Source organism: Camelina sativa, chromosome 1 (assembly GCF_000633955.1).
Source record: "Camelina sativa cultivar DH55 chromosome 1, Cs, whole genome shotgun sequence".
Classification (NCBI taxonomy): domain Eukaryota; kingdom Viridiplantae; phylum Streptophyta; class Magnoliopsida; order Brassicales; family Brassicaceae; genus Camelina; species Camelina sativa.
In genome coordinates, this window is record NC_025685.1 from 21,132,991 (window position 1) to 21,159,315 (window position 26,325).

Sequence of the window (26,325 nt, forward strand, 5' to 3'; positions counted from 1 at the left end):
TTCTAGGGAAATGCATGGTAGCCAAATATTTTTTTTTTTAAGAATTGAGAATATTTATAGTTATTATTATTATTATTTTTTTTTTTTGACAACAGAATATTTTTAGTTAGTAAGTAGAGTTATTTACATATTTTGTCTCAATAAATTTATTGACAGATATATATTAAAAATTCATTATTACATTTATTACAAATATCTAGTAATGTTAGATTGTCAACCATCAAAAAATTTCCCAAATATTCACCATTATCAATAATATTTCCAAATTCTTAAAAAAAAAAAAACAATTATCTCCTAAAACATGATTATTCAATGTTTCTGTAAAAAATGTTTTTTTCTTAATTTCCTACCTAAAAATATAATTTCCCGTATATGTTTGGATTGCGTCATTTATTTTACTAATTTTGATTGTAAAGTCTTTACAAATTAACATCAATTGAGAATTATGATGCAAAATAAAAATTGCTATCGCTTTTTAAAATTCTGGCATCACTTTAAAACTAAGACTAAAAAAATATATATATACAAATATATATATATATATATATTTGATATAAACTATAATATTTTTCGACATATTTAACCATTTAACTTACAAAACTAATAAAATTACATGTTGATTTGATCTATTAGAATTTGATGGATTCTTGGGTTAACACAATTAATGTATCTTATAATTAATGTAACACCCAACTAATTAAGATAATGTAATAGATTAGATAGGGTTACACTAAATATTTACGTAAAAAAATTTCTAACTGAACTCCAAATAATATAAAATATGAATATTAAAAATGAAAAGTAAAGTTAAAATTATATCGAAAACCACATAATAATATTGAATTGATTGTAGAAAATATGAACATAATATTGAATTGATTGTAGAAAACCACATTAACAAATTCAGTTTTTGCTACAACTGTTTTTTCTTGTGTTTATTTTTAAGAAAAATACCTTCAAATATCACTAAAACAAGTTTTATGGACAACTATAGCACACATTCTATAAATTTCCAAAAATAGCACTATCTAACACATTAAAATATTTAAAATTAATATTTAAAATTTTGTTTTTTTATGTTTGGGTTCTCAATTTCACATTTAGGATATAGTTTTGAGAAGTAGAGTTTAGTATTTTGAATTTATGATTTAATTTTAAAAAATTAATTGATGCTATTTTTGGAATTTTAGAGATGTTGTGCTAAGTTTGGAAAAAAACTTATTTTTGTGCTATTTCTGAGAATCTCCCTATTTTTAATGCCCTAATTGATTTTTATTTACTTTTTGGAATACCCTCTTCTATTTTAATGCCCTACTGTTAGTTATTTTTAATTTAAATAACATTAGGTAAATATAATATTTTGTCGAAGAAAAGAACATAAAAGAAGATTTTCATATATATATATATATATATGTATATATTACTAACTTACTTTAGTTTCATATTTATTAGTATAATATATTTATGTATTTTGTTGAAACAAATATATTTTACACTTTTCTTAGATAGAAAAAAAAAGAAGAAATATACAAAACAACATATGTGAAAGAGTCTATTAAAAAATTTAATGATACTGAACTTAAGTTATCCTTATTCTAAGCTAATAATGTCTTTTACTAATATAGACCCATATATTGATATTATGTTGATATGTGTTTGACTAATAGTTTTTGTGTCATTTTTCAAGAAAAGGAAAATGATACACATACTTAAGTTAGAAAATAAATATTAATAGAATCAGTTTATAAAATATTAATTTTCATATAGTGTTCATATATATATATATATATATATATTAAGCATTATATGAGGGGTTTGGTCTACCGAGGATCAAGACATTTGTGATACGGCAATGTCGTATTTTGAGGAGTTGTTTGCTACGATTTCTCCAGATAACTTTGAGGATGTATTGAAGGAGGTCAAACATGTCATCATAGACACAAATAATTCACGGTTAACGGTCCCTGCTACAGACGCGGAGGTTAAGAAGGAGGTATTTATGATGCACCTAGACAAAGCTCCTGGCCCAGATGGGATGACAGCTTTGTTTTTTTTCAGAAGGCATGGGAGGTTGTTAAGGTGGATCTAGTCTCAATGGTTAATCAGTTTTTCGATGAGGGAGTTTTTGATAAGGGTTTAAATCGGACACATATTTGTCTCATCCCCAAGGTGGCGAAACCGACTCGGATGGCAGAATTGCGTCCGATTAGTCTGTGCAATGTAGGATATAAGATCATTTCAAAGGTCTTGTGTCAACGGCTTAAGCAGTTATTACCTGGTCTAATCTCAGAGACTCAATCAACATTTGTTCCTGTTCGTTTGATCTCGGACAATATCTTGATCGCTCAGAAGATGTTTCATGGTTCGCGTACTAATAATTCGTGTAAAGGTAAGTTTATGGCCATAAAGACGGATATGAGTAAGGCGTGTGATAGAGTGGAGTGGAGTTTTGTCGATGCTCTATTACGAAAGATGGGTTTTGCGGATAAATGGATTTCGTGGCTAATGTTTTGTGTCTCTTCGGTTGAGTATAGAGTTCTTGTCAATGGTCAACCTAATGAATTGATAGTCCCGGAGAGGGGCTGATGGCAGGGTGATCCGCTTTCTCCTTATATTTTTATCTTATGTATGGAGGTCCTGATTGCAAATATCCGGAAGGCGGAGGCAGAAAAGCGGATTACGGGTATAAAGGTGGCAAATAAGTGTCCGCCAATTACACACATGTTGTTTGCGGATGACAGCCTTTTTATGCAAGGTTGATAGGGATCAATGTGGGGTGGTATTGAATATTTTAAAGCAGTATGAGGCCGCCTCGGGACAGCAAATAAATTTTGAGAAATCTTCCATTCAGTTCGGTCATAAGGTTGACGAGTTGGCTAAGGCAGAGATGCAGGGGATTCTCGGGATAACCAATTTTGGTTGCATGGGGTCGTATTCAGGTCTCCCAGAGAGTTTAGGGGGGTCCAAGACGCAGGTTTTTGCCTTTGTTAGGGATCGGCTGCAGAATCGGACGACTGGCTGGTCAGCAAAATTGTTATCAAAAGGAGGAAAAGAGGTGATGATTAAGTCAGTTGTGACCGTGGTACTGAATTTTGTGATGTCTTGTTTTCGATTACCAAAAACAATAATATCCAAACTAACGAGTGTTGTGGCAAACTTCTGGTGGAGCTCTAATGGCCAGTCTGGAGGCATGCACTGGATAGCTTGGGAGAGACTTTGTTGTAGCAAGCAGTTGGGTGGCTTGGGCTTTAGGAGTGTTGATGATTTTAACACGGCTCTGTTGGCAAAACAGTTATGGCGGTTGATGGAATATCCGGACTCATTGTTTGCTAGGGTTTTTAAGAGTAGGTATTACCGAAATTCAAATCCTATGGAACAGATACAGTCATACTCTCCTTTTTATGGGTGGAGAAGAATTGTTTCAGCTAGATCTCTGGTAAGCAAAGGGCTTATTAAAAGGATCAGTTCTGGGGACTCCATTTCTATTTGGCATGATCCCTGGATTCCAGCTCAATCCCGAGACCAGCTTTAAGCAACGGTCCTTTTCAGGATCCAGACCTTCGATTGACTCATTTGATCAATCGTCAAACGAATACTTGGCGTAGGGATTTGCTCCTTGAGTATTTTGACCCCACGGACGCAGCTTTGATAGAGGCTTTTCCTTTAAGTAATTGCTCGAAGGTATATTACTTAGGTTGGCATTTTACTAAACATGGAAAATATACGGTTAAATCAGGATATGAGGTGGAGCGTTCCGAGATCCCGAACACCTTTCAGGCTTCGGGGGCTGGTCCATAGATTACTTCTCTTCTTGCTAACGTTTGGTGGGTTCCATGTCCACCAAAATTACAGCATTTTATGTGGCAAGTTTTGACGGGCTGTATTTCGGTATCGGCTAATTTGAGACGGAGAGGGGTGGATTGTGAGTTAGACTGTGCACGGTGTGGGGTAGTTGTGGAAAATATCAACCATGCCATTTTCCTTTGTCCATCGGCTTGCCAGGCCTGGGCTCTAGCACATGTTCCGGTCGGGCCACATCTCTTTCCTATGGATTCTGTTTATGCTAATGTGGACCATTTTTTGGCTCTACAAATCCGGGTTCACAGGTCGCAGATTTTTCTTGGATAATGTGGTATATCTGGAAAGCACAAAATGCTCGGGTTTTCGAGAATCATGTCGAACGGCCAGATGAGGTTGTCCGGATGGCGTTCGGTGAGCGCAGACTTGGCAGAAAGCACATGTGGAGGCAGAGTCGGATGAGCTTCCCTCCTCCTCTAGTGTTCTGCTGTCTCGGAATCGGGGATTTAATGATTCCTTGCCGTCGGTTTTTTCAGGATAACGATGCTTTGTGGATGGCTCTTGGAAAGCAATTGATGTTTTTGCAGGTGGAGGATGAGTTTGTACTTCTTCACACAAAACACGGGTCCTACCCAATTCACGGAGCTACCAATTACCGACGTAGTCTGTCTCCGTTACATGCCGCAGTTGAAGTTTTCATCTGGGCGATGCGTTGCATGATTGGTCATGATTTCCGGGAGGTGGTTTTTTTCACGAACTGCTCCGACTTGGTGAAGATGGTGTCTTCGCCTTAGGATTGGCCAGCCTTTGCAACATACCTCGACGATATTAAGATTGACAGGGAGGTGTTTTCTTCCTTTTCTTTAGTTCAGGTTTCTAGAAATGCTAATGTATGAGCGGATTCATTGGCACGCCGAGCGCGTTCCTCTCCGCACCCTATTTTGTTTGTAAACAATTTACCCACAAATTGGCTCATTGGCACTACTATTTTCTAAGTTACCCTCTTACTGATTTTTACCTCTTGTTAACACCTTGAGTTTCTGTTCTTAGCCTTGAACTCTAACTCCATCTTTTGTCAGCTACTTCCAACACGTGGAACCGACTTGAAAGTCCTTTACTTTTAGTTAGCTCTCTTTCTTCAAATTTTGCTGCCCATGTAACTTAATCAAAGATTACGTTCTTCAAGTGTTAAGTGTTACCTATTTCTGTTGTGATGAGTATGAACATCTATGTCCTTTAAATTTTAGGCACAATGGCAGGCGTAATGGGGCAGGAAAATCATTTTAAAATTTTGTCTCATATGCAGACATTTCTTTCTTGGAATTTAGATCCAAGAATCAAAAACCTTGTGGAAGCTACATGCTTTAGATACTTTTTAAGTATTCCTAAGAGGGCACCTAATCTGAATATGAAGCTCATCACCGCTCTAGCAAAGTTTTATAACGTAGAACATTACGCTTTTGCTTTTGGAGAGAGAAATGGTAGTAAATTCTATGTAGATATCTAACTTAAAGATATCTTATATAGTACTAGACTTCCAATTGATGGGTTACATATATTTAATTTAAATTTTTATGCTCAATCTGTTTTTTTCTATAATTTTAATTTTTGATTTTTATGCTCAACCTGAATTCAGGTATATGGATATGAGGATCAATATCCTTGCCGTACAATTATGGAACACCTAAAAGTTACAGAAGATGAGGCTTGCAGCTTGCTTTATCAAAAGGAGGGACAAAACTCTTTCACCATCTGTCTCAAGAAGCTGCGATCTAGATTTGAAATGGTGCCAGTTGAAGCGGATGATTTGATGCCTTACCGAAAGGCATATCTTTTCTTTTTGGTGGGGAGTTTGCTTTTTTCAAAAACAACAGAAAATGTATCTCCTATATATCTACCCTTATTTGGAGATTCAATGACTTATTATGATTGGGGAGCAGCGACGTTTGCATTCATTAAGCAAGGGTTGAAATCAATGAGGAATGATCTTGCAATCCATAAAACCTGACACTTCTTTGGTTTTGGGTATGCTTTAATGGTATGTGTGAAACCGAGTAAAACACATTATTAGCCACTTTGTTATATAATAATATAGAGATAATTTTTCATAAGCTTGTTTTCTCTAGATTTGTTGTCAAAATCTCTGATAGATAACTTGAGCGGTTTCAAAATCTCGTTAATGACTAACTTTGAAATCAAGGTTTATATAATAAGATTATTTTTTAAAACCATATTAAGTTAATAATTTAATATTTGAAAAAAAATTGAATGTAAAAATAATTTGTATTTTGTTTTATATATTTTATTAAGAACTCTTCTACTTTTATTTTTAAAATATTAACAACTAGAATTGACAAATGATGACATACATGTGTTGCGATCTGAGTTAACTACTTTGAAAACCAAAGGGAAAAAAAAGTTTAAAAATACCCCATCATCTATAATTAGAGGTGTCAAAATGAGTCAAGTTTCATGGATTAACTCAACTCAATTAAACCCATAAACCCTAATGAATTAACGAGTCAATACAATAAAATTATAATGTTTCTCACCATAGCATGACACATCAGCCTCAACTTTGAAGCTCCTATTGACACATCAGTTAAAATCATTGATCAATTAAATTAAAACAAATAATACAGATCAGCTTACAAATTGCCACAGTGGACACATAATTGTCTTCTCTTCATCAATCGATTTCAGAATTTCAACCTAACAAAATTGTTTATCTTCTGCGCATCTCAACTAAAACTCTTATTCATGACAATTCTGACGATCGCATAAGCGTACGGTGATTGTTTTAGTCTGTCTAACTATGATTCTTCTACTTTTTGTTTCCAGTTAACAAAATTCTGTTCTTTTATGTCTCTTAATTTGAGGGATTGTGGAAGATTTCAAAGCTGTAAATGTGTGAATTTGAGATTAATTTTTGAGATAAGCTATGTGTTTGAAATTTGAAATTACTATGAATGTTGGTGAAGAGAAGAATCAAGAAGTCTCTTCAAGTGCCTTCGGTGTTTTGTTTGCTCTTTTCCTTCACGCGTCTTTGCTTTGAAGCTTGCTCATGTTTTTTCTCTTTCATGGTGGTTAGTTTCTTCTTCTTAAGTTTGGTGGCTTCACTTCTGTTGTGACTTTACCAATGTGATATATTATCTCTCTGTTTACTTATTTGGGTTTGAAAGAAGCTAGAACTTTGCTGGAGAAGACTTGTGCGATTTTGAAAGATGGATTGTCTAAAGAAGAAGTGAAGCTTTTGTTGATCGATGAGAACAAATGCAAGACTTTTAAAAACTCTAAAGCATTTAGAATGTCTCTGCAACTTTAGCTTAGTGTATCTACAACTTTAGCTTCAAAAACCCTTTTGAGTTTCAACAATATACATTACAATAACCGTTTGTGATAGATTACAATAACCTACATATTTTCTTGTGATATACCTTTTTAGTGTTTCTGAATTTGTTGTAACTGTTTGTTAAGGCAATAATTAAGTCTTTGTTAATGAGGGAGAGGTTTGCTAATGAGAGTTTATAAACCTTGTAGTTGTTGCAAGCTGACTCCGTGGAGGGAAGAGGCAAAGTTGGAGCAAGGATTTGAGAAGAGTGATTTAGTCCGAGGTTATTCGCCGAATCTTCTAGAAACTCTGCAAGATAGAGAGGAGCGATCTCCACAATGATCATAGTTCAGGCCCATAAGACCATGAGTAAAGTACAAGATAAATCTCCACAAGTTAAGTGTAAGGGTAATATAAAGAAATAGGAGTAAGTAGCAAGTTGAAGTATCAAAAGATAAAACTATGTTTGAAAAACTAGCAAAGCTAAGGTAAGTTAATTAATTCTTGACTGGACGTGATGATATGAACAAGAGCATGATAGTAGCAAACTGACAAACAAACAAACACCACAAAGACTTGAAATTATATTAATATGAAAGAAGAAGGTTCTTAACACACTATTGTCTTCTTGACTCGTGCAGCAATATATCATCTTATCGAATATATATCACAATTTCAATATTGGCACTTAGCAAGGAGAAGGAACACCTGAAGTAGTTATACGCTCAAAGTGTAAACTCATACTGTTAATAAAAGGAATACGTAGTTACTTCTACAGTTCTACTGAATTTTTATCACAGTAACAATCAAACACAAAAAGAAAAAAAAACTATCAAACTTACACATCCTTTATTGGCTATTGGCTATTGGTAATATGATATCTGTTTGACTGTAATATGGCATAGGTTATTGAATTTCATATTACTATAATCGATTGATTTGTATTGTCAAGATTTTTTATCCATGTTCTCTTTTTTATATATAATTTGTTCCATCTTTATTTTTTTGACAAAAATTATGAAAAATATTTAAACACACGTACTGTCAGAAGATCCCTGATGTTAACTGGAAAAACAAAAGAAAAGAAACAGAGCTTTCGCTCACTCCGAAAGAAAGAGAGAGTTAAGAGAAAGAAGCTTCTTAGTTTAACAAAACAATTCGATTTTATAATAAAGTTATCTACGGGCTCAGTTCGTTGTTTTCTGGTAATTCCTGATCTTTTTTTTGTTTGTTCTTTAAATTTTGTAAAAAAAAAATTGGGTACTTAAGTCCCAAGTTTGTTAGATGAAAAGAAAGATTGTTTGATTAAAATAACAAAAAAATAAAATGATGCAACAAATAATAACTAAAATACAAAAACAAAACATTGACCATGATAATTTTTTTATTAATTATAATAGGGCAATTCTCATAAATACAACTATAATATGATTTTTCCAAAATTACCACTTTTAGTTTTATTTTCCAAAAAAACCACTAAAATGAGTTTTTTTTTCAAAAATACCACAAAATTAAACTAAAGTTTTATATTCAAAACTAAACCCTAAATCGTAAACACAAAATCCTACACCCTAAACACTATACCTTAAATCTAAATTAGTCAACCAAAACTAGAAATATAAATTTTACATAATAAAATTTCAGTTTTTTGTGTTTGTGGCATTTTTGGAAAAAAGATGTTGTGGTATTTTTGAAAGAAAAACTTACAATTTTGTATTTTTTGGGAAAAAAAAAACTTAAAATGTGTCATTTTGAAAAAGTTCTCATTATAATATTTGATTCCAAACAACATGAAAACAAATATTATTTCAAAAAATACAAAAATATATATATGAAAACAACCTGCGGCGTAGCGCGGGTACTAACCTAGTTCATGAATAAAATGGGTTAATGAGTTAATTGGTTTAATGGATCAAATAAATTGAGTTGTAATGGATAATAGTTTAACCATTTTAATTCATCAATTCTATTTTTATTGAGTCAAATGGTTAAACCGGTTAAATATAACCAAAAATCTGTAAACCAATCAAAATGTGTAAATTGATTTGATTTTTTCCCAAAACAGCTTCATCATGATTTGAGGGTGAGGAGAAAAATAGAATTTGGATGGGATCAAACATTAGTAGCCTCAAACATTTGGTTTCTTTGAACCTTTCCTATTCTAAGTTCTTATGAATGTTTTCCAAGTTCGGAAACTTGTTTTTCAGCTTCGATAGTGCAGAACTTCCTGATCCCTGAATTGTAGCTTCCTCGAGTTCTTTCAATGAACCAAGCAACTCGTGGTTTTCTTGTTCCAGTTTTCCATTCTCATACTTCATCTCTTTAAGATATGTCTCTGCCAGCCAAATGATCAAGTTGTGTTCTAGCGTCTTGTAGACTACAATATATTTGAAATATTAAATTGCACATTATAATTAGTATAAGTATTTTTCTTCCAACCAAAAAAACTGTATATGAAAACATTCTAATAAAATATAGATGGGGTATCTTAAAGCTTTGTCCCAAAACCAAAGTTCAATAAGATTTGATATTGGAGTTATGTGTGTTTTGGTTCACCTTTTGCCCAAAAAAACAGTGTGTTTTGGTTCACCTACTAAACTGGTTCGTTGGAAGACAAGGTGAACCGACATGTTATAAATGAACCAAACCAGCGGGTTTGTTTTTTTCAATCTTCTTCTCCTTCGATCCCCTAATCAAAAATTTCAGAGACGAACAACCCCAATTGGTTGATTTTATTATATACTCTGATCTTCGGAAATGGCAGCTGCGGAAGAGTCAAAGATGTCTCCGGCGAATTCGTTTGGTTCTGTCGTTCTCGGCGGTACGTTTGATCGATTACACGATGGGCATCGAATGTTCCTCAAGGTGGTAAATTTGGTATTTTTATTTTCTTCGATTTATTGAGAATCCAAGTAGTATTTTGAATTGTTTGTGGTGAAATATATATGATCAGGCGGCTGCAGAGTTGGCCAGGGATCGGATCGTAGTTGGAGTCTGTGATGGTCCTATGTTGGCGAACAAGCAAGTAAGCAATCTCTTTTTTATATATGTAGCTAAGTTAAGTTGCTTTGATTGATTTCGACTTGGAGTGATGTTGTTACTTAATGAGAATATTGCAAAAAAGAAGAACCTTTGAACTGATCTTTGCTATAAAGTCTGAAACTTTTATGCTTTGTTGATGACTTCTTTCGAGGTCTCATTTCATTCTTTTGTGGATACAGTTCGCTGAAATGATACAACCCATTGAAGAAAGGATGAGTAATGTGGAGAACTATGTCAAGGTAAATTTCATCTTAAAGTGGAATTTTCTCATCAAGTTTCATATACATCTACATAGTCTTCTTCTTCAATGGAATGTTTACATTGAATCATTTAATGTGAAAGGAGAGTGTGTAGATGAAATAGGCTATCACGTGAGTTTACGTTTCTCCATGTTCTTCTTGTGTAGTCTATCAAGCCCGAGCTGGTTGTACAAGCTGAACCTATTACGGATCCGTATGGTCCTTCTATTGTTGATGAAAATTTGGAAGCTATTGTTGTCAGGTTTTTTACCATCTATCTATTGATCCTTTTTGCATATGTTCTTCTATTCCATTTCCATGTTTAAAGACTCTTTTAACTAAGCATCATCTACAGCAAAGAGACATTACCTGGTGGCTTGTCAGTCAACAGAAAAAGAGCAGAAAGAGGGCTTTCACAACTTAAGGTTTGTTCCTTTTTATTCCACCATTGTGACCTCCTGATGCATTTTAAAATCTTCAATCATCATCACTTGAACCAATCTTTCTTGGACATGCTTTTGCAGATTGAAGTTGTGGAAATAGTTTCTGATGGATCCAGTGGAAATAAGATAAGTTCGAGTACTCTGAGAAAGTTGGAGGCTGAGAAAGCCGAGAAACAAAAACAACCCGCAGAAGAAAAAACATTATAAACTCATTATGCTTAAACTCTCAACTTTGTTTGTAATTGTAACTTAATACACTTATCTTGTATACTTCAAATGCTGTAAATTGGCTGAAACAGATCAATAAAGGTCCAAGCTTTGCATTCCCTAACTCGGAACTAGCCATATGTAAAATCAACTTTGTTTGTTATTGGAATAAGTTTGTGTGTATTCATTAGATTGATATTACTCGCAACATCAATAAAGGTCAAGACTTTTGCATACCTTTTGGCTGAAACCGTCACGTTTTTTGTTTGTATGTTAAAAACGACAACGTTTACAAAGGAAACATGAAGAAGCCAAGTCGGAACAGAAACGTTTTCAACAACGGCTCTTTTGTGATTAATAAAAGAGCAATTTTTTGAATAACAAATCTTTGGAAACTGAAAAATCGGATTCTTGTAGATCTTCTTTATAACTTCCCCATATCTCTTCCTTCTCTTTTAAAATTCGAATCATTCTTCTGATATCACAAAGGAGCGCACAGAGAGAGAAAGAGAGAGAGAAGGGACGTTGAGAGAGAAACGGTTCCTTGATTAACAAGCACTTCTTAGGTAATGATCTCTTCTTCCTTCTCTTCGATCTTTAGAGTTTCTTAGTCTCAGCCATTGTTGAATCGCTTCTGCTCTCTGTCTTTTGCAGTTCTTTCTCCCGAAGAAAACTGAAACATCCCGTTTCAGAGATAACGAAGATCCTTACTCTGTTTCACAAACCCATCACCGTAATGATCTGTTCTGTTCTTATCTCCTCTGTTTCGTTTCGAATCTTCAATTTAATTTTGGTGAATTCTCAGTTTCTTTTTTTCTGTTTCTTGTTCTAGGGTTTACAAGAGAAGATGAATGATCTAATGACGAAATCGTTCTTAAGTTATGTTGAATTGAAGGAACAAGCGAAGAAAGATATGGAATCTGATCGTGATTTGGAGAAAGGTGAAGACTTTAAGTTCGATTTCAGCCCAGCGGATGAAGAGAACCTCTCTGGTTTCTTTCAAGAAATCGAAACCATCAAAACCCTAATCGAAGAGATCACTCATCTCTTACTCGATCTCCAAAACCTAAACGAAGAGACCAAATCTTCTCACAGCGCCAAGATCTTACGCGGGTTAAGAGACAGGATGGAATCAAACATCGTCACCATCTCTCGCAAGGCCAACAGAGTCAAAACCCTAATCGAGGCTTTGGAGAAGAGCAACGTCGCGAACCGTGCGAGTTTCAAGGAAGGGTCTTGCGTGTACAGGACAAGAACTTCGATTACTAATGGAGTTAGGGCGAAACTGAGAGATACGATGAGTGAGTTCCATCGTCTGAGGGAAAGGATCTTTGCTGATTACAGAGAAGATCTCAAAAGGAAGTATTTTTTAGCGACTGGTGAAGAACCAAGTAATGAGGACATGGAGAAGATGATCTCTGGATCTGGTTCTGGTTCTGATTTGGTTAAGACGTTTAAAGTGAGGCCAGAGATGGATTTGAAGACTAAAGAGAGACATGAAGCAGTGAATGATATCAAGAGGAGTCTTAACAGGCTTCATCAAGTGTTTCTTGACATGGCTGTTCTTGTTGAGACTCAAGGAGATCGGATTGATGACATTGAAGCTAATGTGGCTAATGCAGGGAGCTATGTCAGTGGAGGAACCAACAGTTTGTATTATGCTAATCAGATGAAGAAGAAGACTAAGAGCTGGGTTCTTTGGGTTTCGGTTTTGGGTGTTCTTATTCTCCTTGTGTGTGTCATCTCAATGCTTGCTTCTCGTTGAGTGTTTTGAGAAGAGATTTGGTTGCTTCTTCTGTTCTTTTGAATGATCTCAATTTGAGAGATACTGCACTGTTCTAATCTCTATTCTCAGTAGATGTTTTCATGATTTGTGTATGATCAGAAAATTCATGTTTTGAAACTATGAAACTTCATGTTTTGAAACTATGAAACTTCATGTTTTGAAACTATGAAACTTCTTGACTCTGTATTTGAATTTCAGGTTTTGATTTGATGAATCTTTCTTTGTCCAGAGATCTTTTGTGTTGATCGTATAACCAAACTTGAATTGACTGGCTTAACTTAAGAGACAAGTACACGAGATAATGTTTCTATTGGGATAGTTAGATATCTGAAGTATTCTGAATCGAGACAAAAGTTTATAATTAATTGACAAGATTGGACTACTAGTAGAGTAGAGAGATTTCAACAAGAATCAAACAAAATTTGGTGAGATTTGACAAAGATGTGGTACAAACGATAGAAAACAAACAAGCTAATGGACATGGACATAGACGAAGTTTTAGACTTGGTTAACTTAAGTGTTAAACCTATTTTTAAGTTGGTTTACTAATTAGTACACAACAACTAGTTGATTCTCTTTTAGATTAGATGATTGGCTGATCACTTGCTGTTTCAGTAATTACTTTTTGCGTCTACCATTTACGTCAACTAGTCAGTAAACCAAGGTATACTAAAATTTTCAATTGACTAGCAGATTTTGAGAACATTGACTAAGAAAAGAGTGATGGGGTAATGGTTTTAGAGAATTGACAAGTGTAAGATGGCAAAAACATATGGTTCCCAATCTTATCAAAATTTTATCAATCCCAAATGGACAAACACACAAAACTGGAATCAATACCCATCATGCTTTTTCTTCTTCTTTTCTTTATGGACCCATACACATAACTTACATATGCATTTGTGAATTACATAATATCTACTTCACACTTTGTATACTCAAATATTTATGAGTGTATGTATATATATGTAGGATAGTATTGTGGTTAGTGGTCCACACACACCAAACATGAGCCACTCCCTCTTTAAGTTTTAATTAGTCCTCCTGATTGTAATTTTCAATGATTCATGTATATTTAGCTTTTAAAATGTAATGATTCTCATCTTCTAAAAAGCTTTTTGCTTAGTATTTATCATAGCCTCTTCAGTCGCTTCAACATCATCATAACTTTAATGGAGAGAATGTGGTGAATAACTAATACTTATATGTCAAGATGAATGAAATTAATCATTAGACTGAATTTTGTAACATTGCAAAGGTAAAATGAAGGATACATATAGAAGAAAGAAAAACTAAATTAGAAAATATTACTCTAGAAAGTTGATTTTTTTTTTTTGGAAAACAAAGAAGAAAAAAAACTAACCTTTTCATTTACTCTTTAAAGTTTTTTTTTTGGTGAAGTTTAAAGTTAAAATTTTAGTATTAACATAACTATGTTTTATTTAACGTAGATCATTAAAATAATTCTATAATTTACTCATTGGAACTAAGCTATATTCAAAATTTTCTCGAACATTACCAAAAATTTCTATCCAGTTACTGAATCATAAAAGTTACCGAAGAATTTTAGTAAAAAGGTTTTCGAGCATTAGTGGAATCCACTGAAATAGGCTTCTCAAAAGATTTTTGTTGTTGTTGTTGTTGTTGTATAAAAGATTTTTGTTGTTGTTGTTGTTGTTGTATAAAGTCTTTGGAAGATAAATGTCAATTTCATTATCTGCCCCTTCACCCAAATTACCAAAAAAATAATATAGTTTTGGCTACAAATTAAATCCAGAAACTGATGCAATATTATTTGGATCCTACAACTTAAATCTACATATTTTTCTATTTTTAGTGTGAGATATAAAATATTAATGGAGATGAGTTTAATCTAAATATAGTCTTTGGAGTAAGATTAAAGTACCATTGAAGCTGGTCTTAAAACATTCACAACATGCTTCTTTGTTATAGTAATATTTTGTAGGTTTTTCCATGAACTCTTATCAATGCTAAACATTCACGATCGTACGTATAATCATTCAAATTTCAAAAGCATAATTAAAAAATGTAATAGTGATTTGTACTAGTGTTGTTATTGTGTTAATGTTCATATATGTATCATGTTATTGGCAGAAAATTACTATTTTGATTTAAGATAATTAATTAGTTATAATAGTTTTTTCAGAAAATCAATCATACGGCTATGGTGGTGGAGAGTAATGATGTTTTCGGGTATACGATTCATTAGGTTTTGTAGGTACCACATAACAAAAGTCATCAAAAATTTAATATGTCAGTAATTGTCAAACAAATGTATGAAAAAGTTGATTAGGTGGCTGGTGGCATATTGATATACTGTTCTCAAAAAATTATAATATCATCACTTCCTAGAGTTTGATCTTTACCACCTGTATCAAGCTTTGAAATTTCTGAACCAGACTTTCTCATATATAATTATAATATCACTTCATAGATCGTTTGATCTTAATTACCACCTGTTTCAAGCTTTGAATTTTTTGAAGCAGACTTTCTCATATATAATTAAACGTATATATTGGGTAAAACAATAAATATATACATGGTGTCAAAATGGGTGGCTTGAGAGAGACAGAGAGATCTAGTATGATGTTTAAATTATGTGAATTGATACATCATATATACATGCGTGATGTGTGTATCATTTATAAGAATTTTCACATTGTTGGATAAGGTCAAACAAAAAAATATGAAGGAAGTACGTATGTTCAAGGAAATATTATTTGTGTTTAGCACAAATATAATTTCTCTTGTCAACGAAATATATTTTTAGGTATGGATAATGGATTAGAACTAGATTTGTTGACTTTTACCTTGTAATTACCATTTTTCATATATATATATATATATAACAAATATATTTTCATGAAAATAAATGAAAACAAAACATTTAAGGTCAGAAAAAATAGAAACACTAATTAGATACAATAAAACATAGAGAAAAAACATTGATAAAAAGTTTTGTAGATCAAGCAAGTAACTAACTATTACAAAACAAGTTGATGGTCGTATCCAAGCAAGCGTACTAACGTATATGCAAATTGGCCACCGATTAAGAGAAGTTGTCTGGAGGGAATAATATAATTAGATTAAGAAAGAAACCTAAAGTTGAAAATCGTACTTAGCAAGAGAATATGTACTTTTTGTTAAAGAAATTTATGTTATGGATGTGGACTAGACTAATTAAGCCTTATAAGAATAGTGTTAGACTAATTATTGATTGTCTTGACATCCTGATTGCTACTTCTCATTAAATAAGAGTTATTTATCATGAAAATGAACATTCTATGTCTTGTGAAAACCCTAAGAAAATATCTCCAACTTCTATCTAAATAAAGAAAAAGAAAACATTGGTAACAAAACAGTTTCATAAGAAGAGGATAATAACTATAAAGTTTCATAAGACAGATGTTTTATCCAACTTATAGTTATTAGTAAGAAATTAACGGACGAAAACATATGAGTTGTATTTTCCAATCTATTGAACTGAAAACCAAAAAAAAAAAAAACAGTTATACAAAAAAAATTCTCGACTTGTTTTGTTAATTTTTTTTTCTTAAAGCTTTATTTTGTCGGCTAATTCTAAAGGGTTTATTGATATAAATAGTAATATTATTTACCGACCAAATATGTTATTGCCACATGCAGTAAGTCATTATCAATTAAAGCCAGGTCTTATCATATAAGGCTTCTTCTAATTATTCAACTAACTAAAGAATTAAACTTTATTAAAAGTTAAAAATATTTTTTCCCGACCAAAGCTATTTTGTTAATACAGTATTAAAATGTTTTAATTATAATTTGGAGTTTTCTATCTGCCCTTTAAGCGTTTCATTGAAAACTATAAGAAAAAGCGAAGACTTCGGATCCTTTCTTTCTCAGATTTGTAAGAAGAGAGAGAGAGAGAGAGGTTACGTTTTTGGTGGTGACCACTTCTTTTATTTATTTACCTGCGGTGAGATCGGCGGCGGACTCAAGACGACGGGAGTCATGCCGAGATAGTCACTGGCGAATCCGTTCTTCCTTCTTCTTCCCCGGAGACGACGAGAGCATCGAAGAATCTATCAAGAAAACAGCCAATGTTTGTCTCTGTTTCTTCTTTTTCTCTCTACGATATTGTCTCTCGGATCCGGTGAAGAGAAGCTGCCCGCTGATCTCATCTTTTGCAGTTTTTAAAAGTTTTTGTCTTTTGAATCCATCGATTTTATTTGAGGTTTGTTTTCAATTCTCTTTCACATTTGCGGAACAAGGCTCTTTGTTCTTCTTCTTCCTCTGTTTTTGGATCTGTTTTGTTTTCTGAATTGGATTTGAGGAGCTTCAATGGTTAATAAGTTGGGAGTAATGTGAATCTAAGATTGATTAAGATTGGGTCTCATGTGCATAGATCATGTTTTTATCTTTTGGGTTTGTCAAAGTGTCTAGCTTTAGATTATAAAAACCTCAACTTTGATTGCAAAAACCAACTTTTTATGTCAAAGTGTTGAGCTTTAGTTTTGTTTTATTTGTGTGATTGCAGTTACTGGGGAGTTTATTGGTATGCTGAAAAGAGATGTCCTTGAAAAGCATCCTTCGTGATCTGAAGGAAGTGAGGGATGGACTTGGAGGTATCTCCAAGCGTAGTTGGTCAAAGTCGTCTCACATTGCTCCTGATCAAACAACAACACCTCTGGAAAACATACCGCAGAGCCCATGGGCTTCTTTGCCGCCTGAGTTGCTTCACGACATAATCCGGAGGGTTGAAGAGAGTGAGACGTCTTGGCCTGCTCGAGCTGCCGTGGTCTCTTGTGCTTCCGTCTGTAAATCATGGAGAGGAATCACTATGGAGATTGTGAAGATCCCTGAGCAGTGTGGGAAACTCACTTTTCCAATCTCATTGAAACAGGTAAAGAACGGTTCTTTTCTTCACATCATTATATTCAAAGCTCTCAGTCGCTGTAGAGCTACTCATGTTTGCTTATTTAAACTTCTTGTTTGATTTTTGAACAGCCGGGGCCTCGAGACTCTCCAATTCAGTGCTTTATTAAGAGGAACAGAGCAACAGCTACATATATTCTCTACTATGGCTTGATGCCTTGTGAGTGATCCTTATTTCAAGTTTAAGAAATTGCTGTCCAATGATGTAGAAATGGTTGTTCTGACGATATTGATCCTTTTTCGAGTTTCAGCTGAGACGGAGAATGACAAATTGTTGTTAGCAGCGAGAAGGGTTAGAAGAGCGACGTGCACGGATTTTATAATCTCACTGTCTGGTAAAAACTTCTCACGCAGCAGCAGCACTTATGTTGGCAAATTAAGGTAATTATCCCGAGTTCTTTCCACCTGCACCAAGTCTTAACCATCCAAAGCTCCTTTTTCTAATCAGTCTGTACTTATATTGTGGGATAGGTCTGGTTTTCTGGGAACCAAGTTCACAATATATGACAACCAAACAGCATCATCCACAACACAAGCTCAACCTAACAGAAGGCTTCACCCCAAGCAAGCGGCCCCTAAGTTACCTGCCAATAGCTCTACCGTAGGAAACATTACCTACGAGCTCAATGTTCTTCGCACAAGGGGACCTAGAAGAATGCATTGCGCTATGGATTCTATACCTCTCTCTTCTGTTATTGCTGAACCATCAGTAGTTCAAGGCATAGAAATATCTTCGTCACCTTCACCAAAAGAAAAAACCAGCGCAACAGACAGAGAGGTCCCTGATGTTTCCCCAAGCTTAAGAGACCAGCCGCTGGTTCTCAAAAACAAATCCCCACGATGGCACGAGCAATTGCAGTGCTGGTGCCTCAACTTCAAGGGGAGGGTGACCGTGGCTTCTGTTAAAAACTTCCAGCTTGTGGCAGACATTGACACTTCATTGGAAGCGCCGCCTGAAGAACATGAGAGGGTGATTTTACAGTTTGGCAAAATCGGTAAGGACATATTCACCATGGATTATCGCTACCCTCTCTCAGCTTTTCAAGCCTTTGCTATATGCATCAGCAGCTTTGACACCAAACCGGCTTGTGAAGGGTAAAGTTAACCCTCCTTGAGTAAAATCCATCTCCGCAAATCATCATAGATGGCTTTTCTTATCTTTAGGTTTCAATGTTCAATTCACGAAAAGTTCTTTGTATGTAGAATGTTGTAGCTCTTTTGAACTATGCTTCTGTTTGATGGGGCACTCGGTGGATAAGCTTAATGATGTTATATTATATATCCAATGTAATATATAAACAGAAGCCATTACAAAACAACATATGAAACTCTTAAGCTTCAAAACCTAACGTGACGACAACAAACACTTCCCCCAATACCAGTGGTCTCTTTCATAGTCCATGTTCTTCAAACTTCTCCTGCCCAAAATTCTCATCTCAGTGTTGAATAAGTTAGAAACTCCATTGACGTAAACTGAAATGGTTGGCGGGGAATAGGATTTCTGCAATTGCAAAGATCAAAAGTCACGCCAAGGAAATCATAATGTGCACAGTTTTTAAGTGAAGGAGAGATGGGACTCACGGTCTAGGGCCGTAAACTTTGATCTGGCGGATGTGAGTATCTCTCCCGTTGAGGTGATTCGACAAAATGGCTATTTGCAACATAAATGTATTGACAAACGTTTCCCTGAGAAGAGAGGACAAATGGTTAAAACTTACCAGCTCAATGCGTAGTAGTAACCAACAGAAACAAATCATTCATGACAGCAGAAATTAGTTTAGACCTTTACTAAGTGAAACCTCAAAAGCTAATACTTGCTAGCTAAAGACATGTCTAAACTTGGCAGCTACTAGCTAGCAGACTTTCTCTGATCATAGAACTAAACATTGTAGCAAACACCTCTCCTCATCATTATCAGCAGCTAGCTAGACTAGATTCTTGTAAAGAAACAACCACAAAACCATAATATGAATAAGAAACAAACATACCGTGGATCAGTTCCAGAGAGAGATAAGCAAACCCAACCAGTTGGTTTAACAAGCTCCACACTTTTAATCTCCTAAACAATGAAAGAGTAACACACAACATGAAATATCAATCCATCATCAGAAGTTAGATTCTCTAAGCAAAAGCTATATTACCTTTAAGTTATGAAAACCATCACCAGCTCGAATAGAGATTTTACTAGGCGTGTAGCTCTCATCAAGCTTAAAGTCAACATACAGAACCACTAACTTTCAAAATTCAAAACAAAAAGGGGTTACTCAAAATCAAAATACCCAAAGATAACAAAACGAAAGATCTAATAAGCGAACAGATTCACAAAACCATACCTGCAATTTCACTTTCTTCTGGAATTGAATGTTAATCAGATGTGGTTGTAACCCATCTGATCTACAAAATCAGAAACAAAAAAAAATATAAAGTCGAATCATTTGAGTAAATAGAGAGAGATGAAATTTAAAGGGTTTTTTTTTGTCTCAACTGCCAATAAGTCTCGAGATTGTCGTCGCGGAGAGTGGTGACGCCATTGCCAGGCTTACAAGAGCTCACGCTCCAAGCTGCGTTTTTGCTCATCTCTCTCAGATCGTCTTCTATGATTAGCTTATCGTTTCCTCCTCTGATTTTTCCTTCTTCTTCCGATTCCGATGACTCTGTCGCCATAGCTCACCCCTCTCCGAGATCTTAATTAGATTCGGAATTTGAGAATCGTACACCTACTAGAACCCTCCAACGAGGTTTTGAATTTGTCTTCTCTCTCTCTCTGGCTCATAGACAAATGTCGTGTCGTTATTGAGCGCTTGAAACGTCATGATGTTTGTTATTGTAAAATGGAAACGATATGATTAGTGATGTTAATATGGGCAGACCCGGCCCGTTTAAACTCAGCCCGTTTAAACCCGAACCTATTTCACATAATTTTTTTAATACCCGTTTAAACCCGAGCCCGTTTAAACCCTGCCCCTTTAGGCCCGTCAAATTTATACTGGCTCGTTAATACCCGTTTACCCATTTAAGCTTAGTGTTATTTTTTTTATATGATAGTTTATTATAAGATACTAGATTATCGTGCGGGTTTTAAATTGTCAAATAAAAATAAATAAAATAATATATTAATATTTTGCTATAAATAAAAACTACTTTTGGAAAGTAAATATATATAAATATTTTTCGTTTGGGAAAAATAATATTCCCGTAGATGAAATTTGTTTTTTTTTATTTTTACATTAATACACTAATTTATACTTTTATATTTTAAATTTAGTATATAAATAATTAAAATAATCTAAAATTAAATTATCAGCAACCAAAAGTTTTGCCAAATATTCATAAAGTTTTGCCAAACATTCAAAATGAATATCATTATTGACAAATTTCAAAAACATTCCACAACTTATTCATATATTATTTTACATGCAAACAACTCGTCAAAGCGTCATCTTATTAACATCCATTAACTCTAAGTTTTACCACAAAAAATGTGTTCATGCACCCAAAAATATATTATTGTTAAAGTATACTCTTTATCACCATCTATACAATGTGTCTATGAACAAATTGAACAAATTTTATGTCCTTTTGCTTTCACTTTGACATAGTTCCTTTAACCACTAAAATTGTTTGTGTCATAGTTTCTTTAACCATTAAAATGGTTTACTCACAAAAAAAACTTAGAATAAGTACTCCACCATTGCAATGAGTTTATAACCAACCCAATAAAAATTGAGAAATTGGAAAAAAATAAAAAGAAGTTTATTTGACATAATAAAAATAAAAAATTGTAAATTATAAGCACAATAACACATGAGACTTGGATAATTCATAGAGATAAATAGAAGCTAGAAATACTACAGCATAATATTTTTTTTTCAAAAATAATTTTTTCGATATTACATATCCTTAACATAAAAAAATATTACAAAACTTTATTTTAAATCATCACAGATTTCTAATTTGAAAATCAAATTGAAGTAAAATAATGTAAAATGTAAAAATGCTACATTAAAAAGGAAAAAAAATATTAAGAAGAAGGAATCTAATCAAATACTAATCGTTTAAATCCTTAACTGAAAAAAAAATTTGAATAAAAACATTTAAAATTTTAATTTACATCATCACAGATTTATAATTGATAATAAAATTGAAATAAATGATATAATATTTTAAATTAAATCGTGATACATGTTACAAACGTTTATACGTGTTGTAATCTCATACATAATATTTATAAGAATATATAACATAAAAATAGAATATAGTTCCGATCATGTTAATGAGTAACTTCAAAACAAAGTTTTGTATAAATGTGTTGTTATTACGTTGAGAACATACTTTTACACTTATCAACATCTTAAATTGATAACTTGACATATGTGATGATAACGTTGATGACTAAATTTGAAAACACAAATTTAAATTTACATGATGAAATTGTTAGTTTACATTTTCCAAACTTTTTGACACGTGTAAAATCTTATTGATAGACTTGACACTGGTCTCGATCATGTTAATAACTAAATTGAAACCAACATTTATATATGTGTTACTTATTATATAAATACAAAAAAATCTAGCAGAATTAGGTTAATAATAAGAAATTAGTTCAATTTTTTTTTATATATAAATAGTTATTTATTGTTACTTATGTATAGATTTTCTTTTTATGATAGGTTCAGAACTTTTAATAAGACATATGCTCAATTTCCTTACCGTGATAGGTAAATTTTTCCTTTTTGCTTTTGGATTAGTTTTTTTTGTTTGTTAAATATTTTTTAACTTTTTTTCTAGCGATTAACTTAGATATGAATCAAAATCAAAGATCGTTATTTTAACATATGTCGGGATCATATTAAGCAGTATTTTGGACAAATGTAAAAATCTTAAATATACAATTGACACGTGTCACGATCTTGTTAATGAGTAACTTTGATATCAAGCTTTATATAATAAGATTTGTCTAAAACCGAATTTGACAAATTGTATTTAGGTTATTCGGTTTGGTTTTGGTTTCCTCTAAAAATACATTCAAAAATAACTATTCGGTTTCGGTTTGGTTCTGTTTAAAATCGTAAAATCGTTCAATTTTTTTTTTGAGTTTTTAATTTATATTATGAAAGATGACCAATTCTCTCCATATGAGTAACACGTCAGCAGTGGAGAGAGTGCCACTTGTTTGTCCTCCTTAAAAGCAAACAAACCTAAACTAAAAGGAATATGAAACATCTTTCATGTTTTATATATATTTTTTTTTATATCACAAACAGTTTCAATATTTAACTAAAGAATTTAGAAAGGTTTAGAATATGTCTTAAGAAAATAAATGCATCACCAAAAAGCTAAAACTATCAAGCATGTGTTAGACAATTCAGTAACAAAATATACCCTATCAAATTATAACATTAATACAGCTCGGATGATATTTACTCCTATGTGGACTAAACAAAAGGGAAACGATAGCGTTTAATCAATGGCTCGATCTCTTCTTCTTCGTCGTCGTGATACCATGGATCGACTGTTCTGTTTCTTCGGCGCCGTTTATACCATGGTCCGACTGTGTTGCTCATCCTAGCCATGGCTCTCTCTACCAATCTGAGCAGATCCGACGATGATGTTACCCCCATCGCTGGTCGATCGGTTGTGGTGGATTTCTTCTTCTTCGATCCACCAGAATATGTTCATCAGATCCGACGATGATGGGTTTCTTCTTCTTCTACTTTTCGTTCCCAGGTAACATAATTTTATTCTTTATGTCTTTTAATTTTGGGGAGAGTAAGGAAGATTTCTAGGCTGTGAATTTGAGAATGTATTGATGTGTTTGAATCTAGAAATTGGAGGAGATCCGAGGGAAAAAAAGATGAGTGCTCCGGTGAAAGAGGAGAGCTATTTTTGTGTGGTAAAAAGCTGTGTAATTCTAGAGATGATAAGGTAATATGTAGAGAACATAATTTGTATTTGATTTTGTGTGTCACATTTTGTTTTCAAGGAACTGAGTGTCATTTTAACCGAGTTGTATCGGCTAAGATGACATCAAATTAGACCAGTGGCCGAGTTTCAAGTCCTACACCTTAGGAGACGCAACACAGAATGTGTTCCTTATGTAAGTTTTCTTCTCACAGTGGTTCCATCTCTAGGTTTATTATGATTTTCAAATTAGTATTAGTTGGTGAAGTTACTTTCGTGTTGTGGACAAGTCAGGCTAGGCCTTTAGCTGTTCAACATTTTTTGAAGTTTCTGATCGTTAGATAGTTTTAGCCAGAGTCTTGTATTAGACGTCATGTTGATGCAGTTAGTATTTTATCATGTATATTGTGATCCTAAATATTTATGTAATCATGAACAGGCCAGGGGAAGTTGTTTTCTCCAGTAATTCAGTATTGCATATGAACTTGCAAACCGATTATGTTACATGTCTAAAGCAAGCTACGGCTGCGAGTCTCTCAGACTCTACATTCTGTTTCGGATCAGAACCTCTCTTTGAACCTGTAAGGAGTCTCAATTGATCTGAAGGTAGAGAGATATATAAGCGCTTGCTAAACAATGAGCTGAGCTTAAGAGTTCATCTTAGATCTGTTTCTTGCTAACTGTTGCACTGATATTTAAGTATCTTCCCAATCTCTTTGTTCCACTAAACCTGCTCTTGAGGTGACCAATCTCCGTAAATTCCAACTAAAATCGCAGTAGAAGAATAGGTGGTTATGAGAGGCTCATTAAAGTCCAAGATTTGTGTGTGGTTATAAAATTCTACATGAGAAACATTTGCAAGTTCCGTAAACACACTGAACATTTTGAAAATCGTTTTATTGATTTTTCATTCTCTTTAACATTATTATCTTCAGATTTGAGTTTTTTTCCTTGGAATATTCTTTGTCTTTTGCTGCTGTTTGCACGGTCTATTCTCACAAACATATTGTCCTCCAGGCNGTATCGGCTAAGATGACATCAAATTAGACCAGTGGCCGAGTTTCAAGTCCTACACCTTAGGAGACGCAACACAGAATGTGTTCCTTATGTAAGTTTTCTTCTCACAGTGGTTCCATCTCTAGGTTTATTATGATTTTCAAATTAGTATTAGTTGGTGAAGTTACTTTCGTGTTGTGGACAAGTCAGGCTAGGCCTTTAGCTGTTCAACATTTTTTGAAGTTTCTGATCGTTAGATAGTTTTAGCCAGAGTCTTGTATTAGACGTCATGTTGATGCAGTTAGTATTTTATCATGTATATTGTGATCCTAAATATTTATGTAATCATGAACAGGCCAGGGGAAGTTGTTTTCTCCAGTAATTCAGTATTGCATATGAACTTGCAAACCGATTATGTTACATGTCTAAAGCAAGCTACGGCTGCGAGTCTCTCAGACTCTACATTCTGTTTCGGATCAGAACCTCTCTTTGAACCTGTAAGGAGTCTCAATTGATCTGAAGGTAGAGAGATATATAAGCGCTTGCTAAACAATGAGCTGAGCTTAAGAGTTCATCTTAGATCTGTTTCTTGCTAACTGTTGCACTGATATTTAAGTATCTTCCCAATCTCTTTGTTCCACTAAACCTGCTCTTGAGGTGACCAATCTCCGTAAATTCCAACTAAAATCGCAGTAGAAGAATAGGTGGTTATGAGAGGCTCATTAAAGTCCAAGATTTGTGTGTGGTTATAAAATTCTACATGAGAAACATTTGCAAGTTCCGTAAACACACTGAACATTTTGAAAATCGTTTTATTGATTTTTCATTCTCTTTAACATTATTATCTTCAGATTTGAGTTTTTTTCCTTGGAATATTCTTTGTCTTTTGCTGCTGTTTGCACGGTCTATTCTCACAAACATATTGTCCTCCAGGCCAGAGACCTTTGTCTTTTCTGAAGTACTATTGACAGCATGAGGCCATCGTGTTGAGATCTGGAAGGCTGGCTATTGTGGTGACTGTGAAGTTGATCAGAAATGGTTTCACCTAAGTGTTTCTGGGTCTGTATAATGCATGTAAAGTGGAGACTGTGGCTTGTGTCGGATCTCTGCAAAGTATGCCGAAGAGGAAGATCTGCTGGTGAGATAAAGGATGAAGAAAAACACAGTAGTCTAGAAGCGGGTCCCGATCAGAATTAACCAACACAGCTGATGAACGTTAATAGCAAATTTAGAAGCATATAGAGAGAAGCAAAGGTGAGCTTGCAACTGATGTCCACTTAAATGATATCTTCTACTTGGTTGAGTTTTATATACATATGATATTTGTTTATTGTTTGAATTCAAGTTTGTATCGCTTATCAAAGGAACCGATTATCATGCTTCATACAGACTTTGTATCTTATTTCTATGTCCCTGCTTTCACAGTAAACATCCTCCTTACAATGATCACTTATCCCATTAATCATTGTAAGCAATAAAAAAAAATAAAAAAGAGGTGCAAGATAACTTTCATTTTGTAAGCTAAGAAATAAAGTTTTATTGTGGAATTAAAAATGCAATTTTAATTTCATTGGAAGATACTTTAATTTTTCAAATATACATCTAATTTTTTGGTTTAATGAAAACCAAATATTTTGGATTAACTATATT

The 26,325-nt window shown here is 33.7% G+C and overlaps 3 protein-coding genes and 1 long non-coding RNA gene across 5 annotated transcripts; 3 read left to right on the forward strand and 1 right to left on the reverse strand.

Moving 5' to 3' along the window:
- LOC104710319 (syntaxin-112-like) lies at window positions 9,778-12,899 on the forward strand. The gene is made up of 10 exons (XM_019235257.1): window positions 9,778-9,994; window positions 10,083-10,154; window positions 10,351-10,410; window positions 10,578-10,672; window positions 10,766-10,835; window positions 10,935-11,051; window positions 11,153-11,201; window positions 11,617-11,626; window positions 11,715-11,793; window positions 11,893-12,899. Exons 1-10 carry the CDS (start codon window positions 9,887-9,889, stop codon window positions 12,823-12,825), a joined length of 1,593 nt encoding a protein of 530 aa, XP_019090802.1. The 5' UTR covers window positions 9,778-9,886; the 3' UTR covers window positions 12,826-12,899.
- LOC104700333 (tubby-like F-box protein 2) lies at window positions 16,701-19,064 on the forward strand. 2 transcript variants are annotated; one of them, XM_010415840.2, is made up of 5 exons: window positions 16,701-17,077; window positions 17,381-17,746; window positions 17,851-17,938; window positions 18,030-18,159; window positions 18,250-19,064. In XM_010415840.2, the coding sequence occupies exons 2-5, from the start codon at window positions 17,414-17,416 to the stop codon at window positions 18,875-18,877; spliced, it is 1,179 nt and encodes a 392-aa protein (XP_010414142.1). In that variant the 5' UTR covers window positions 16,701-17,077; window positions 17,381-17,413; the 3' UTR covers window positions 18,878-19,064. The 2 variants fall into 2 exon arrangements, with proteins under 2 accessions (XP_010414142.1, XP_010414150.1); XM_010415848.2 differs by having other exon boundaries at window positions 16,709-16,945.
- Window positions 19,034-20,518, reverse strand: LOC104700325 (anaphase-promoting complex subunit 10). Its single transcript, XM_010415832.2, has 6 exons — window positions 20,264-20,518; window positions 20,112-20,172; window positions 19,920-20,012; window positions 19,767-19,837; window positions 19,360-19,464; window positions 19,034-19,279 (listed from the first exon to the last, which is right to left on the reverse strand). Exons 1-6 carry the CDS (start codon window positions 20,440-20,442, stop codon window positions 19,210-19,212), a joined length of 579 nt encoding a protein of 192 aa, XP_010414134.1. The 5' UTR covers window positions 20,443-20,518; the 3' UTR covers window positions 19,034-19,209.
- LOC104700346 lies at window positions 23,197-26,121 on the forward strand. Its single transcript, XR_753559.2, has 5 exons — window positions 23,197-23,505; window positions 23,604-23,671; window positions 23,762-23,875; window positions 24,119-24,285; window positions 25,609-26,121. It is a non-coding gene; the product is annotated as an uncharacterized LOC104700346 (long non-coding RNA).

Bases quoted from the DNA above. Each gene is read 5' to 3' on its own strand.
- LOC104710319 (XM_019235257.1), top strand. From the start codon at position 9,887: ATGGCAGCTGCGGAAGAGTCAAAGATGTCTCCGGCGAATTCGTTTGGT. The intron at 10,411-10,577 runs GTAAATTTCATC...CTTCTTGTGTAG, and splicing joins ATGTGGAGAACTATGTCAAG to TCTATCAAGCCCGAGCTGGT. The intron at 10,673-10,765 runs GTTTTTTACCAT...CATCATCTACAG, and splicing joins TTGGAAGCTATTGTTGTCAG to CAAAGAGACATTACCTGGTG.
- LOC104700333 (XM_010415840.2), top strand. From the start codon at position 17,414: ATGTCCTTGAAAAGCATCCTTCGTGATCTGAAGGAAGTGAGGGATGGA. The intron at 17,939-18,029 runs GTGAGTGATCCT...TTCGAGTTTCAG, and splicing joins CTACTATGGCTTGATGCCTT to CTGAGACGGAGAATGACAAA. The intron at 18,160-18,249 runs GTAATTATCCCG...ATTGTGGGATAG, and splicing joins ACTTATGTTGGCAAATTAAG to GTCTGGTTTTCTGGGAACCA.
- LOC104700325 (XM_010415832.2), bottom strand. From the start codon at position 20,442: ATGGCGACAGAGTCATCGGAATCGGAAGAAGAAGGAAAAATCAGAGGA. The intron at 20,013-20,111 runs GTATGGTTTTGT...GAATTTTGAAAG, and splicing joins AGAAGAAAGTGAAATTGCAG to TTAGTGGTTCTGTATGTTGA. The intron at 19,280-19,359 runs GTGAGTCCCATC...TTGCAATTGCAG, and splicing joins AAAGTTTACGGCCCTAGACC to AAATCCTATTCCCCGCCAAC.